Source organism: Carya illinoinensis, chromosome 15 (assembly GCF_018687715.1).
Source record: "Carya illinoinensis cultivar Pawnee chromosome 15, C.illinoinensisPawnee_v1, whole genome shotgun sequence".
Lineage (NCBI taxonomy): Eukaryota > Viridiplantae > Streptophyta > Magnoliopsida > Fagales > Juglandaceae > Carya > Carya illinoinensis.
Genome location: NC_056766.1, coordinates 37,408,189 through 37,422,658, shown reverse-complemented (window position 1 = coordinate 37,422,658; position 14,470 = coordinate 37,408,189). Strand labels below are relative to the sequence as shown.

The window sequence follows — 14,470 nt, the reverse complement described above, 5'->3', positions numbered from 1 at the left end:
TTGATTTTTATTTTTTTTATTTTTTTGGTAACGGGAAGTATTTTGTCCCGTTTAAATGTCTTGCTCAAAAAATTAGCATCATCATTCCCAAATTTCTCTACCTAGTTTTGAATATTTGATCCATTTCAAACACCAATGTTTCAGGCTCAAGTTTCCCGAATTTATGTGTTTCATCTTCTGTTACAAGTTGAAGTTCAAGCAACAACGACAATATACATAAAATAATCGAAATAATTAATAATAATTCTTGAGAAATTCTAAAAAAAAATCCGACTAAAAAATCAGACTTTTTTTTCTTCCGTTTCTATATATAACTGATCTATCATCTATGTATGCTTTGTAATCTTTTATTAATGTACACAACCTTAACTTAATCCAAATTCGAAGCATTATAAAGGCAGCCTTATGTTAAGCCTCCTAAGCCATACCGAATGCAGCACCATGTGTATTAAATCATATGGCTTAGCAGGTCTATTGAGTGCAAAATGTCGTTGCACCTGGATTACCTGCTTTTGCTTTGCCAAATACTCTTCTTCTGAAATTGCTTGCAAAATCTTCTTCATTTCGGGTATCTTCGCAATGGGAATATGAACTGAAAATCGGCTCCAATCAAGAACATCACTGAATGGTAGCACATAATTATCGGATATGATAACTGGGACGCATCCTGCATGTATGGACTCAACCACTCTAGGGCTTGCAACTTCCCATCCACTAGGACACAAGCAAAACTTGCTTTCCCCCATTAGCTTTGAGTAATTTGTGGTTTTTGGGAGATATTCATACACTTGAATATCTATGTCTTTATTTTTCCAGTGCCTAAACAATATCTTCCTTACTTCCCCGTGATCCCCACCAGCAAAGAAGGCAAAGATCGAACGTTTGTTTGGGGGTTGGCCAAATCTTGGAATATCCAAGTTTTTATCACGTAAATGAACTTCAGGTAAGGAGACGTCTCTCGTAATTTGGAAGCCTTCCGAAGTGTTGGCATTGCATAGAACCCTGATAAAGTGTTTGAAAAGTTCAGGGTCATTTGCTGAAACTTCTGGTGCCTGAAATGTCACATGAATGGAGGAATGTTAGTGACTTAATTGATTTACTATCATTGCAAAATTTTCACCAACTTTTAACGATATATAGATAGAAAAATTATCTTTTTGAATCTACCATCCAAGATAAACAATCCCCATTCTTATATATTTGCCTATTGTATTAGTTCATATTTCTCTTTTACAGTGTGTACTTCTCTGCAATTTGTTTCCTCCTTTTACACCCTATATATAGTACTATTATACTCACAACTTTTCCCTCTCTTTATTTCTATGAAGAGAGAATCTGCCTTTGAGCTACAACTCAACTGATGATCTTTTGATATATAAATTAAAACTTCTCAAAATAGTTATGATAATTTACACCCAAATAACTGGTGATAGAGATAGAAATCCATCTTTGAGGGGCAACCTAATATCTTAATTAATAGTTTTTTCATCTTATATAAATATATATATATATATATATTCATTATTTAGTGACAATATATATTTCTATATATATATATATGAAATTCAAGACTAAAAAAAAACGTTATCAGCATGACTGATTCTGCTATTCTAGCCCTGACTGATTAACTTGTTATTAAACTCATCTATAACAAGATTCATATATAAAACAAATTGATCTACCATAGTACTTATATATTAAATATTATCACATAAGAAAAATGGGGATGGCCGGATCCCATCCAACAATATATATATATATATATATATGAATTCAAGACTCAAAAAAAAAGTTATCAACATGTGCCTCAACCTACAAATTAATACACAGTAAAAGCAAGCAATGGGAGATCGATCGGTTGCAATATTGCAAGATTAATAAAATGTTACGATTACAATTAATTTGGAGGAGGGCGCCATGGCCTACCAAAATTTTGGTATGCAGTTAGTACCCTCTAAAAGAAAATAAAGAAAAACAAAATATAATTATCCCTTACACGCAGACTGATCACAACAAATCACCCTATCTCGTAAGCTAGTGAATCACTTAATCGTGTCGGATTTGTATAAGATTATTTGTTATCAGTTTCGGTCAAACACTTCAATCGGAATCTGATACGTCTATTTTAAAGGTTGACTCAATACGATCCGTTTGACTTATTTAGAAATAAGAATATATATATATATATTTATATATAGAAATATTTTGATCATTATTCCTGCCATTATACAGCAAGACAAAAGGATAACAAGAAAATATTAAGAAAATATTCAAAACAAAAGTTATATTTTTAATTTAAAATTCAATTTCTAGTTGAAAATATGTGGCAAGTTACATATTGATCCAACTTAATTAACTTGTGATCACCGATCGAATTAACCCAAACAATTCGAGATTATCCAAGAGACGTGTTTTCTTTTAATCGGTTCAACCTGTGAACATGCGGCTTAATCCGATACGACTCGATTATTAATCGGGTCAAATTCAGGTAAACCTGAACTGAACATTCTACCCAACCCTAATCCTATTAATATCAGATGATGGTTTCATAAGTCGGATTAAAAATTGACAATCGATCCTAATCGCACGTAAAGTTTTCCAAGTTGCTCTCGCCCAAATCTAACGCCACCTAGACGAAAGCCTAGATACGTACGTACAAGACACTCCTAAGAGTCCAACCAAATTTTGATACCACTTTTTTTATTTTAAGGAGAAAAACTCGTACTGATCATTAAAATGGTGTCCTATTATATATGTTATTTGTACGTGTCGTTGGGTTAAGTCATGATGTCCCGACATCATATATATACACGAAGGATTCGCTTAAAAAATTCCCAACACATGCCTACGTCTTCAATAAGAGTAACCGATAATATTCATGATGGCTTCGTTGACTAGGAGATCATGGTGTTAGATAAATCATTAAATTTACTTAACTTATATATATCACCTTAAATATTTGGTACAATCGTAATTGATTTTGGTAATTTGACATGACTAGTACTCATGATTACATGATGATAATTGGGTACATGATCAAATATTGTTATGTGCATGAAATCCTAAGTGGTTGAGTGTATGTGACTGTACTTACGTACCAACTCCAACATTAATATTTGTGGCCGGAGTAATCACAATACAATCAACACCTAATTAAAAATACTATTGAGTAAAAACTTATTCGCTATGAGTTCTAGTTCTACTTATCATCCTTGTACCACACACTTGCTAAGAGAAAAAATTAAAAATTAGATTAAAAAACAAAAGCAAGTGTACGCGTGGTATAGGGATGATCGTTCGGGTATTAACCGATCCAGCCAAATACATATCCTAGTATAGTAGTATATATATCATATGAATGCCTCGCTTAGACAGTACAATATATATATATATATATATATTTATGTAGTCATGTTCAGTTTGCCAACAATAATATTGTAATATATAACTTACAGCTAGCTACCTTAAAGTAAACGAAATTAAAGATCGTGAGTACACTTCAGAAAAATGAGTATTTATCATGATGGATTATTTACGATAAAATCAATAGATTCATTTTAGCAGAAAATGGCTGACAGTAAATAAGCAGTTTAATTAGATTTCTAGTAGTAGTGATATAGCATACGTACCCAATCATGACAAGAAACCATAAAATGGTCAGCCCCGCTGCTTCTTTTCCAGTATGGGTATTTCTCTGATATGGTGTGAATGTAGTCCTTAACAACGTTCTGTAGACGTTCGCGGGAATAATTGAAGTAAGGCCTATAGACGTATTGAATGATATTAACAACGCTGACCGGAAGAAAAAAAGCATTGGCCTCCTCAGGTTCTCTTGCTAAAAATTTACTTTTTTCACTTTCCAATTCATCGATCAAATGCCCTTCAATTGAGTATATGTCCCTCATTGGCCCGTAGTGAAAAATGGGAGGCTCTCCTTCCTTATATGCCCAAACCCTAAATCTCTTCACCATCTCTTTGTGGCTCCTGATCATCATCATCCATCAAATACATCAAACGACTACATTAATATTGCATATAGAGTTCTCATTTTAAAAATATAATTTATACAGTTTTAAAAGCATGCAAATCAAATTACAAAATTAATTTATTTTATTTCATGAATTCATTTTTTTTATATATAAAATAATGATATATATATATATATATACAAATCCTGCACAGGCTTTTTATTTAAAAAAAAAAAAAAAAAAAAAAAAAAAACACCCCATTATGAAAAAGTGTGAAAATTCACTTTTTTTATGATAGGATCTATATGTATTTTACGAAAGACTTGTGCAAGATTTGTCTATTTAGAGCTTGCTCTTATGAATGATTAATGTATTTTAGGGTTTACTGATAAAATGCGCTGGGGTTGCGATAGATGACTCCGGAGGGGACAAAATCGTCGCCGTTGAGTAGGGTTGCAGCTGAGAGCTTGAGCTTCGAAGCTGCGGATCTGCGAATCGAATATCGTGCTCGTGCAAGTCCTTGTTCGAGCTTTTGCTCTCTGCTTAGTTTCGCCTTCTTTCTGATCTGCATTATAGAGTAGTACTAGAATAATTAAGCATGAAAAAAATATAAAACCCATAAACTGTTCAATGAGCAAATTATTCAAATAAAAAACTAACAGACACAGATGAAGGAAGGGGATTTGAAGTGTTATAACGACGGTTTTTGCCTTTCAGTTTTTCTTACGCGTGCACATATAATGCATGTGTGTGTGTGTGTGTATTGAAAGAAGTATGAAATTCGAAGCAAACCCAAAGTGATAGAAAAACATGATGATTAAAATATATGAGCTCGCTTTCGATTTGTCGTCCGGAAACCAGTGCTCTTTATGCAAAAATTTTTATGGAGAGAGAGAGAGAGAGAGAGGCAGGCTGAAACGTAGAGCTACCATATGGTGCCCGGACTGATTCGAGGAAAAACCAGTACTGAAGCCGCCGCTACGTAGAGGTGGGTCTTGATCATCATAGGGAGTGACTTTTGTCTTCTGTAACTCCCAATCTAATCCTAAGAAACTCATCTGCCCACAGAAGTGGCCAGAGACCATGAAAACGACGACGATGCAAAACAAACAAAGAGAACAAACGATAGAAACAGAGCGTCCACGGCGAGTTATCATTTTCTGATGACTCGAGGACATGGGCACTGTTTGCTGGCTGTGATTTTTTAGCTTTCGGGAGAAAAGAAGATGGAGGGAGGGAGGGAGAGATAGAGAGAGTCTTATACGTGGAAGAAAGTGAAGAAGAAGGGCTAGCTGTTTTTGTGTTCTAAGGCAGTACAAATTAATAACAACAAACCTAACAAAAAGATACGGATTGGATATTCTATAAAACCTATCGAGTTCAAAAAAACGGGAGTAATTATCGTATCTCTTTGGTTATATATCTATCGCTGGAGGATTTATAGTGTTTTGTGTTTTGATGGAGGTGAAATATCCAAGTTGTTTGTGAGATATCCATGCAAGTTGATGTTTCCTATGATTTTATGGTACCTGAAGCATGTCATATGATAGTAATTTGCTTTGTATCATCATTTTGGGCATGAGAATTCATCCAAACTTCTTCCTTATGCAATTTCATCTAAACGTTAATGTTTAAGAAATTTACCTTATCTTATCTCAATGTAATTTTCCTATAAATATGGATGTATTCTTTCTATTCAAAAACGATTGAGAAAGGAAAGATGTAGCGCCCTCAAAGTCGATCTCTCTCCCCTAATCATCATCTCTTCTCCATCTTCTTTTCTAATTATATATTATTTTCTATCATAAATTGGATATATCAAACTTTTTAAAGGAAAATAGTAAGAAATTTAATTAATGAGAAAGCTTGAGATAAGAAAAGAATTTGACTGTTGAGATTTTATTGATTTATAACACAAGAAAGTATAAACTTCGCTTATTTAGAATATTCAACTTTTTTAGCTTGATTTAATTGGAATTGTCATTTTGTTTAAGTGGATTACATGGTTTAACTATAAGATTTAAAATTTATTAAAAAAAACTATAAGATTTAAAATCATCGTACTTCTCTTAAGTTTCTAATTGGCAACGAAAGCGAGTAGAGGCTATGACAAATAAGTAGTAAATTGATAATAGTCCATAATTAAGAAATTAATGTGCCCTGGTATATATGAAGGTAGGATATTAATTAATCTAAGGTGGCTAGATTGAGTTTTTGTATATCATGTGGAAAAAAAAATAAATCAAATTTTTTGTTTTTGTTTTTAAAATTTTTGGGGTGCATGGTCTATAAATTTATTAATGCTTAAATTCTTTATTTTTTGGGGGTGCCCTAGTGGTTTTTTGAATGTCTAGTTTATAGACCACCCCAAAAATGACGCATGTTGGGTTTGTAGCGCCTGATTTTCTTGGTGTCTCTCAATTTGATGGCCCGATCCGATAAGAATGCGTTATAATTTTTGGCAAATTTTCAAGGAGGCTTGGGCCATGGAATTTGGCCAAAAGTTCGCTCGACGCTCATGGGTTGTGCACTCCATGTTTGCGATCAGAAAAAGCATTAGACAGAAACTTCGCTCGTCAGGTAGCTCAAGCGAAACTCGGATTAAGAGTTCGCTCGATATGCACTTAACATGCTGTTCGAGCGAATAATACAAAATGAAAATTAAGGTTTCTGCCATGAGACACTATAATATATGCTTAATGAAGGTTTTGAGTGTTTTGAACAATGAGATTTCACCCCCAAATTGTATTCTATAATCCTCAACCATAATAAATCATTTTCAGTTATGTGGATGTAGACACATTATCGAACCACATTAATTTTGTGTACTGTGATTGATTTACTTTGTTAGTCATCGTTGTTTTCACAACAGCATGCATGTTGCATACTATTATATATTAACCTTTTGTTCCCTTCTTCTAGCGTAGACCATTTTACAAAAGAATATTACATCACCCATCTCTGGCCTCGTGTGTTGCATGCTTACCCTTATGTTATATGCCATTAGCGCCGCTTTTTAAATTTAGAAAATATTCATCATCTCTTTATTGGAATGGCATTTTCTGAAACAAATCAAAGGCCAGCTCGACACGTTTGCATGTTTATTAGAATTAATTATTCAATTGAAATTGTCTCCAACGTAATGATGGTTCTGAAGACTACTAACTAGCTTGTTGCTTGATCTTCTTCTTTTCAATGTGATTTCCTTTGTGGTGGTAAAGGAGCTCTCTCTGCATGCGTTTTAGATTCCTAGCTTACATTACGTGATTATTATAACTTTTTAAATCATATTCTTCTCTTATTCTGGGTTTGGTTTGTACTTTATATCGCATGCATATTGCAAATCCACCAACATGCCTAAAACCTATTTGTTATGGAGGTTTACATACAATACTATTTTAATTCTGAATGAAAACGGAGTAGTCTTCATGACTGTGATTGTACGTATATACCTTTTATTTTATCTTTTTAGGGCCCTTCTAAATGGTACATGAATGCTGAAGAAGATCAGATTCTTAATTATTGGGAAGAAAATGAAGGTTAGCTTTATTCCCAAACATCATCAAGTTTTGTTAGATAGATAAGGTAAATTTATTCCCAAATAACAGAAGGGACTACTGCATGGGTATACTGACAGAGGAGTGGTAAAGTGGGAAAAGCCTACTGAGTTGGTAGTGAAAGCAAACTAGCCGTGGATGTTCAACATAAAAGGGTGGGTAATGGGGTAGTTATTACTAATAACTTATTAGAGATTTAGAGGGGGAGATGTTGGCATGTCTTTGATCAACAGTTGATTACATTATAGAAACGGATCGTTGCTGAAGCGTTGGCTTTGAGAAGAGCAGTTGTTCCATGTGCAGAGTTACCCCACGCAGATGTGGTATTGGAGGGAGATTCTCAACTAGTAGTGAAAGCTCTCAATTGCAGGGAAGAGATATGGGCTTGGAAACATTATTGAAGATGTAAGGATGGTAATGGCTGATAGATTAAATTGGGGGGTAAGGTTTGTGTACAGGGAAGCAAACAATATAGCACACAAGCTAGCAAAACTAGCACACAATATAGCACACATGATGAGATCAGGGTGTGGATAGAGGATGGCCCTATAGAGATTACAAATGTCTTACTAAAGGAGAGATACTGTAATGACTGATTTGTATTAAAATTTCAATAAAGATATTACATTTGAATTTCAAATAAATATATATATATATATATTTGTGAGCCCTGCGCACTTGCCAATCCGTTTTCCATTCTCTGTTTGGCACGTACTTCTCTTATCTTTTCCTCCGTGGAAAAATATCCTCCTCACCGTGTGACTTATAGCTTCGTGATTGTGAAGGGTTGAATTTTAGAGAAAATGCAGGAGATATGTCGTTGAGTTGTAAATAGATTACATTGTCGTTTAAGAGTAATACGCATAGTTTCACTAAATAGAACGGCATCGTTTGATGCCTTACTTGTACTAAACTTGGCCTGACGTAGTGTAAACTCTAACTGTAATAACAGATTGTTGTTACAGATGTTCAATAAATAGAGGAATGGGAGGAAGGATCCCATATCCCGAATTGTGCAAACAACTTCCCTCTGAAAATACTTCTCTCTTCAGTTCTCTCTCTCTCTCTTCTTCTTGATCTTCTAGGAGATTGACTCTCTCGAACGAGTCTACAGAAAAGGGTCCATTACATTTTTGGTATCAAGAGCCAGTACGATGGCAGAAGGCACGAGGTCATATGCGCAGGTTCTTGATTCAGTAAACCAGTTAAGGCAACAGCAAGAAGTGCAGCAAAAGCAGTTGGAAGATGCGATATCCATTTTGATTCAGCAGCAAGAAATTGTTCGTGTGGATAGGGAAAATCAAGAAAGAAAGTTTGCTGAGATGGTACAGCAAATCTCAAGAATTTCTTTGAATAATTCTCTTGGGAATGATCATGGAATAAGACAGCATCAAGAAAATGTGAATCTTGAAGAAAATGAAGGCAGTCATGGAGGGCAGTTTCGGGACTCAGTTGATAGAGGAATCTTTAAAAGCATTAAGATAGAGTTACCAAAGTATTCTGGTGGAAATCCTGTTCCTTGGGTGTATAAGGCAAACCAGTATTTCTTGTATCATCAAGTTCCACCAGCACAAAGGATTTTCTTTGTTTCTTTTTACATGGAGGAAGACGCCTTGGTTTGGTTTCAGAACTCTACAGAAGCAGGCCTTTTTCATTCATGGGATGAATTTATCCAAGCACTACAAGTGAGGTTTGGATTGTCTGATTATGATGATCCAATGGAGGAGTTAACAAGGCTGAAACAATCGGGTTCTGTTGTGGCTTACAAGGCAGAATTTGATTTGATCTCTAATAGACTCAAGGGGATTTCTGAAAGAAATAAGTTGAGTTGCTTTATAAGTGGCTTGAAGGATGAGGTGAGGTTTACTGTCAAGTTGTTAAGTCCCAAGAACTTAAATGATGCATTTGGCTTGGCCAAGATTCAAGAACAGAATGTTTGGAGTACAAGGAAAGCTTGAAAGTCGAGTTCTTATGCTTCTGGAACTAGTGTACAAAGATCAATACAAGTTCCTTCTATTTTGGGGGCTCCTCCTAAAGGGCAGGTTGTTTCTAAAACACCTTACCAAAGGATTTCAGAAACTCAAATGCAGGAAAGAAGGAGGAAGGGCCTTTGCTATTTTTGTGAGGAGAAATATCATCAAGGCCATAAGTGTACTAAACCAAGAATATACCTTTTAGAAGGTATGGATATTCTTGATGCTGAGATTGTTGAAGATGATGAAACGGTACCTGAAGAAGAACCTGTTAAGATTGCAGATGTGGCTTCAATTTCTTTACAAGCTATTGTTGGGTCACCTAATCCTAAGACAATAAGGATTGTGGGTCAAATTAATAAAAAGAAAGTGGTGGTTTTAATAGATACTGGTAGCACCCACAACTTTGTGGATACTACAATTGCAGCCAAATGTGCTTTAACAGTTGAGAGAGACCAGTCAATACAAGTTCGAGTGGCCAATGGGGAGGTTGTGCAGAGTTTGGGCAGAGTTCATAATGTACAAATTCAGATGCAAGGTAATAAATTTCTAGCTGATTTTTTTACTATTGATTTGGGAGGATGTGATGTTGTTATGGGTGTGCAGTGGCTGCAATCCTTGGGTCCTATAATGCTGAATTTTGCTAAGTTGCAAATGGAGTTTTCTTATGATAATAAAAGTGTGGTTCTTAAAGGACTTAGTTCACCAACTTCTGAGTTGGTGGATAATAAAGAAATGACTGTTATTTCTAAAGTGGGTTCCAAGGGATTTTGGCTCCAATTGATGGTTGTAGAACCAGTTCAGAAGCAAATGATATCATGTCCTCAGGTTGATGAATTATTAAAGAAGTATGAGGGTATTTTTGAGGAACCTAAAGGTCTTCCTCCACATAGGTCTCAAGACCATAAGATTTTGTTGAAGAATGAAGCTGCCCCTGTTTGTTTAAGGCCATACAAATACCCACATTGTCAAAAGGAAGAAATTGAAAAGATTGTGGCTGAGCTCCTACAGACTGGTGTAATTAGGCCCAGCCAATCACCATTTTCATCTCCTGTGCTCTTGGTTAGGAAGGCAGATGGGTCTTGGAGAATGTGTATGGATTACAGGACGCTTAATGAGGCCACCATTAAAGATAAGTATCCCATTCCAGTAGTTGATGAGCTGTTAGATGAGTTATTTGGCTCTACTATCTTTTCAAAGCTGGATTTAAGATCAGGGTATCATCAAATTCGAATGAGGCCTCAAGATATTCATAAAACTGCATTTAGAACTCATGAGGGTCATTATGAGTTCCTTGTTATGCCTTTTGGACTCACTAATGCCCCCTCAACTTTTCAAGCTCTCATGAATGATGTCTTTAGACCATTTTTGAGAAAATTTGTCATTGTATTTTTTGATGACATCCTTGTTTACAGCAAGGATTTGAATTCCCATTTGGAGCATTTGAAACTGGTATTGCAAACCTTGGAGACTCATCAACTGTTTGCTAAACAATCTAAGTGCAGGTTTGCTTGTGCTGAGATTGAGTATCTTGGACATCTTATTTCTGATGTGGGTGTAAAGGCTGATCCCAAAAAGATTGACTCAATGATTAAATGGCCAGTTCCTAAGAACCTTAAGTCTCTAAGAGGTTTTTTAGGCTTAACTGGTTATTACAGGAAGTTCATTAGAGGTTATGCACAAACAGCTGCTCCTTTAACAGCTTTATTGAAGAAAGACTCCTTTGTATGGAGTGAAACAGCCACTTCTGCCTTTCAAGATCTGAAAATTGCAGTGTCAACACCTCCAGTTTTATCATTACCAGACTTCTCCAAGGCCTTCATCATTGAATGTGATGCCTCTGGTAGTGGTATAGGGGCTGTGTTAATGCAGGACCAGCACCCAATAGCCTTTCTCAGTCAGGTTTTAAAAGGTAGAAACCTTTTACTCTCCACTTATGAAAGAGAGTTATTCGCTCTAGTTGTGGCAGTCAAGAAGTGGAGACCTTATCTATTGGGAGCCTCATTTGTTGTAAAAACTGATCATCATAGTTTGAAATATTTGTTGGAACAGAAAGTGGGGACAGTTGCTCAACAAAAATGGATATCCAAGCTTCTTGGGTATGAATTCTCGATTGAATACAAGAAAGGTGTTGAGAATAAGGTTGCAGATGCTTTATCAAGGAGGGATGCTGATGTGGCTTCCTTATCTGCAATTACCTTTCCTAATCCTACTTGGTTAACGGAATTGAAGCTTGCTTATAATGAGGATCCTATAGTGCAGCAACAGATGAAACTGTTTGAAGAAAATTCTAATACCAACACTTCCTTTACCCTCAAGCATGGTGTTTTGTTCAAAAAAGGAAGGATTTATGTTCCTAATTCTCCTGAGCTGAAACTAAAAATTTTGAATTTTGTGCATGCCAGTCCTTATGCAGGTCATTCGGGGTTCCACAAGTCGTTACAACGTGCTAGGTCTGATTTTTATTGGCCTGGATTAAAGAAGGAAGTGAAGGGGTTTATTAGAGAATGTGAGGTCTGCCAGAGGAATAAAGCTGAAAGTGTACATCCAGCTGGATTGCTACAGCCATTACCAGTGCCCCAACAAATTTGGACTGATTTGTCCATGGACTTTGTGGAAGGTTTGCCTCTTTCTAGGGGCTATTCTGTGATTTTAGTAGTCGTGGATAGGCTATCGAAATATGCTCATTTCATGGCTTTAAAACACCCATTCACTGCAGCCAAAGTAGCTTCACTATTTCTGGATAACATCTTTAAACTTCATGGCATGCCTAAGAGTATAGTTTCAGATCGTGGTTCGACTTTCACAAGCAGCTTTTGGAGGGAATTGTTTAAACTCCAAGGGGTGGGTTTATCCTTTTCTTCTGCCTATCATCCTCAAAGTGATGGTCAAAGTGAAGCAGTTAACAAATGTCTGGAGCACTTCTTGAGGTGTTTTTCTGGTGAAAAACCAAGATTGTGGGCTGATTGGTTGGCATTGGCTGAGTATTGGTATAATACTTCTTTACATGCTTCGACTAAGTGTACTCCCTATGAAGCAGTTTATGGTGTGGCTCCACCTAAATTGCAAACTTATATTCCTGGATTAGCTTCAAACCAGGCAGTAGGAGAGCTATTGAAGACAAGAGAACAGATTCTTTCAGCCTTGAAAGTGAATTTGTTGGCTGCTCAAGACAGAATGAAGATGCAATATGATAGACATAGGACTGAGAGAGAATTTGATGTGGGAGATTGGGTCTTTCTAAGACTACAACCATATAGACAGCAGTCCTTGGCAGCAAGGAAGAGCTTCAAGCTGTCACCCCGATTTTATGGTCCATTTCAAGTTTTACAAAGGGTGGGCAAAGTAGCATATAAGTTGGATCTTCCTTCGTATTCTTCAATGCATCCGGTGGTGCATGTTTCTTGTTTAAAGAAAAAGCTTGGACAGTAGCAGGCTCCACTTTCAACACTTCCACCAATTGATTTTCAAGGTGAGTTAGTGTTGGAACCTGAGGTGATTTTGCAGAGAAGAAGTAGAAAAGTCAATAATCGGGCTGTTGTGGAAGTCTTGGTTCAATGGCAAGGAGCAGATTCTGAAAGTGCTACATGGGAGTCATATTGGCAACTCAGGCAGAAATTCCCTCACCTTGTGGGTAAGGTGCTTTAAAGGGAGAGGGTATGTGAAGGGTTGAATTTTAGAGAAAATGCAGGAGATATGTCGTTGAGTTGTAAATAGATTACATTGTCGTTTAAGAGTAATACGCATAGTTTCACTAAATAGAACGGCATCGTTTGATGCCTTACTTGTACTAAACTTGGCCTGACGTAGTGTAAACTCTAACTGTAATAACAGATTGTTGTTACAGATGTTCAATAAATAGAGGAATGGGAGGAAGGATCCCATATCCCGAATTGTGCAAACAACTTCCCTCTGAAAATACTTCTCTCTTTAGTTCTCTCTCTCTCTCTTCTTCTTGATCTTCTAGGAGATTGACTCTCTCGAACGAGTCTACAGAAAAGGGTCCATTACAGCGATCGAGTTGCTTCCTTAATTTTCCATCATGCTCTAGCTAGTCAATCCATTTCTATTCTCTCCAATGCAAGACTATTTCCCTCCCGAGAACAAATCGTCGGGAATGATATTTTTTCTGGCTGCAATTCCCAACGTAAATATTTATTTTCTGTTAAACATTTTCCGGCGGATATGAATCCCCGCAAATAGTCATTTCCTGCTGTTCCTAACCCGGGAAATGATATTGACCAGAGATAAACATCGCCACAAAAGCCTTCCAGCATGTTAACCATCTTTTGGTGGCGAAATCTGGTACTTTACAACGAAATAATTTGCTGGAAAAAGACTAGTATTTGCGACTATCCCACAAAATCGCAGGAAAAAAAAATATATTTATATATATCTCTGTGTGTGTGTGTGTTTTTTTCGTCTTCTAACAACTAAAAGGTTAAAAAGTTATTTCATCCGCCCATGGGAAGAAGAACAATAGAACTGTAAATGCGGCTCCTCAAAAATTACATTTGCAAATCGGCATGAAAAATGTCCCGCAATGACTTCCAAATAAAGAAGACTCAGAGACCAATAAGCTGCTGTTTTTTATACAAAGCTACTGAAAACATAACAATGGAATCATGAAGGATGTGTTATCAAGGAAAATGAAACTCATATTGAGTAAGAAGCATCGACCAGGTGGAAGGGGTCAGGACTGCTCGAGTTTTGACCAAATATTACAGCTTCATGAATAATGGTAATCTGGACTCAGAAGCTCCTAGAAATGTTCAAGAAAGTGTTGGCAGATTATTTTACTCATGAGCCACATCTCATCAGTGTATCTGACTCATTTCCCTGTTGTTTTCTCAATCCAACTCTGAATGTCTACAGCTTCAAACTTCCTTACCCCCCCCCCCCCCCCCCCCCCCAACAACACAACCACTCCTCCTACGGAGTCACTATTCCAGGTAGCCTAACGCTTTGGCAA

The 14,470-nt window shown here is 36.4% G+C and overlaps 1 protein-coding gene across 1 annotated transcript; it reads right to left on the bottom strand.

The window, feature by feature from the left end:
* Positions 1–203: 203 nt before the first annotated feature.
* On the bottom strand, positions 204–5,217 carry LOC122295841 (probable glycosyltransferase At5g11130). Its single transcript, XM_043105094.1, has 4 exons — positions 4,898–5,217; positions 4,355–4,533; positions 3,630–3,984; positions 204–1,052 (listed from the first exon to the last, which is right to left on the bottom strand). The coding sequence occupies exons 1-4, from the start codon at positions 5,144–5,146 to the stop codon at positions 390–392; spliced, it is 1,446 nt and encodes a 481-aa protein (XP_042961028.1). The 5' UTR covers positions 5,147–5,217; the 3' UTR covers positions 204–389.
* Between the last annotated feature and the right edge of the window lie 9,253 nt (positions 5,218–14,470).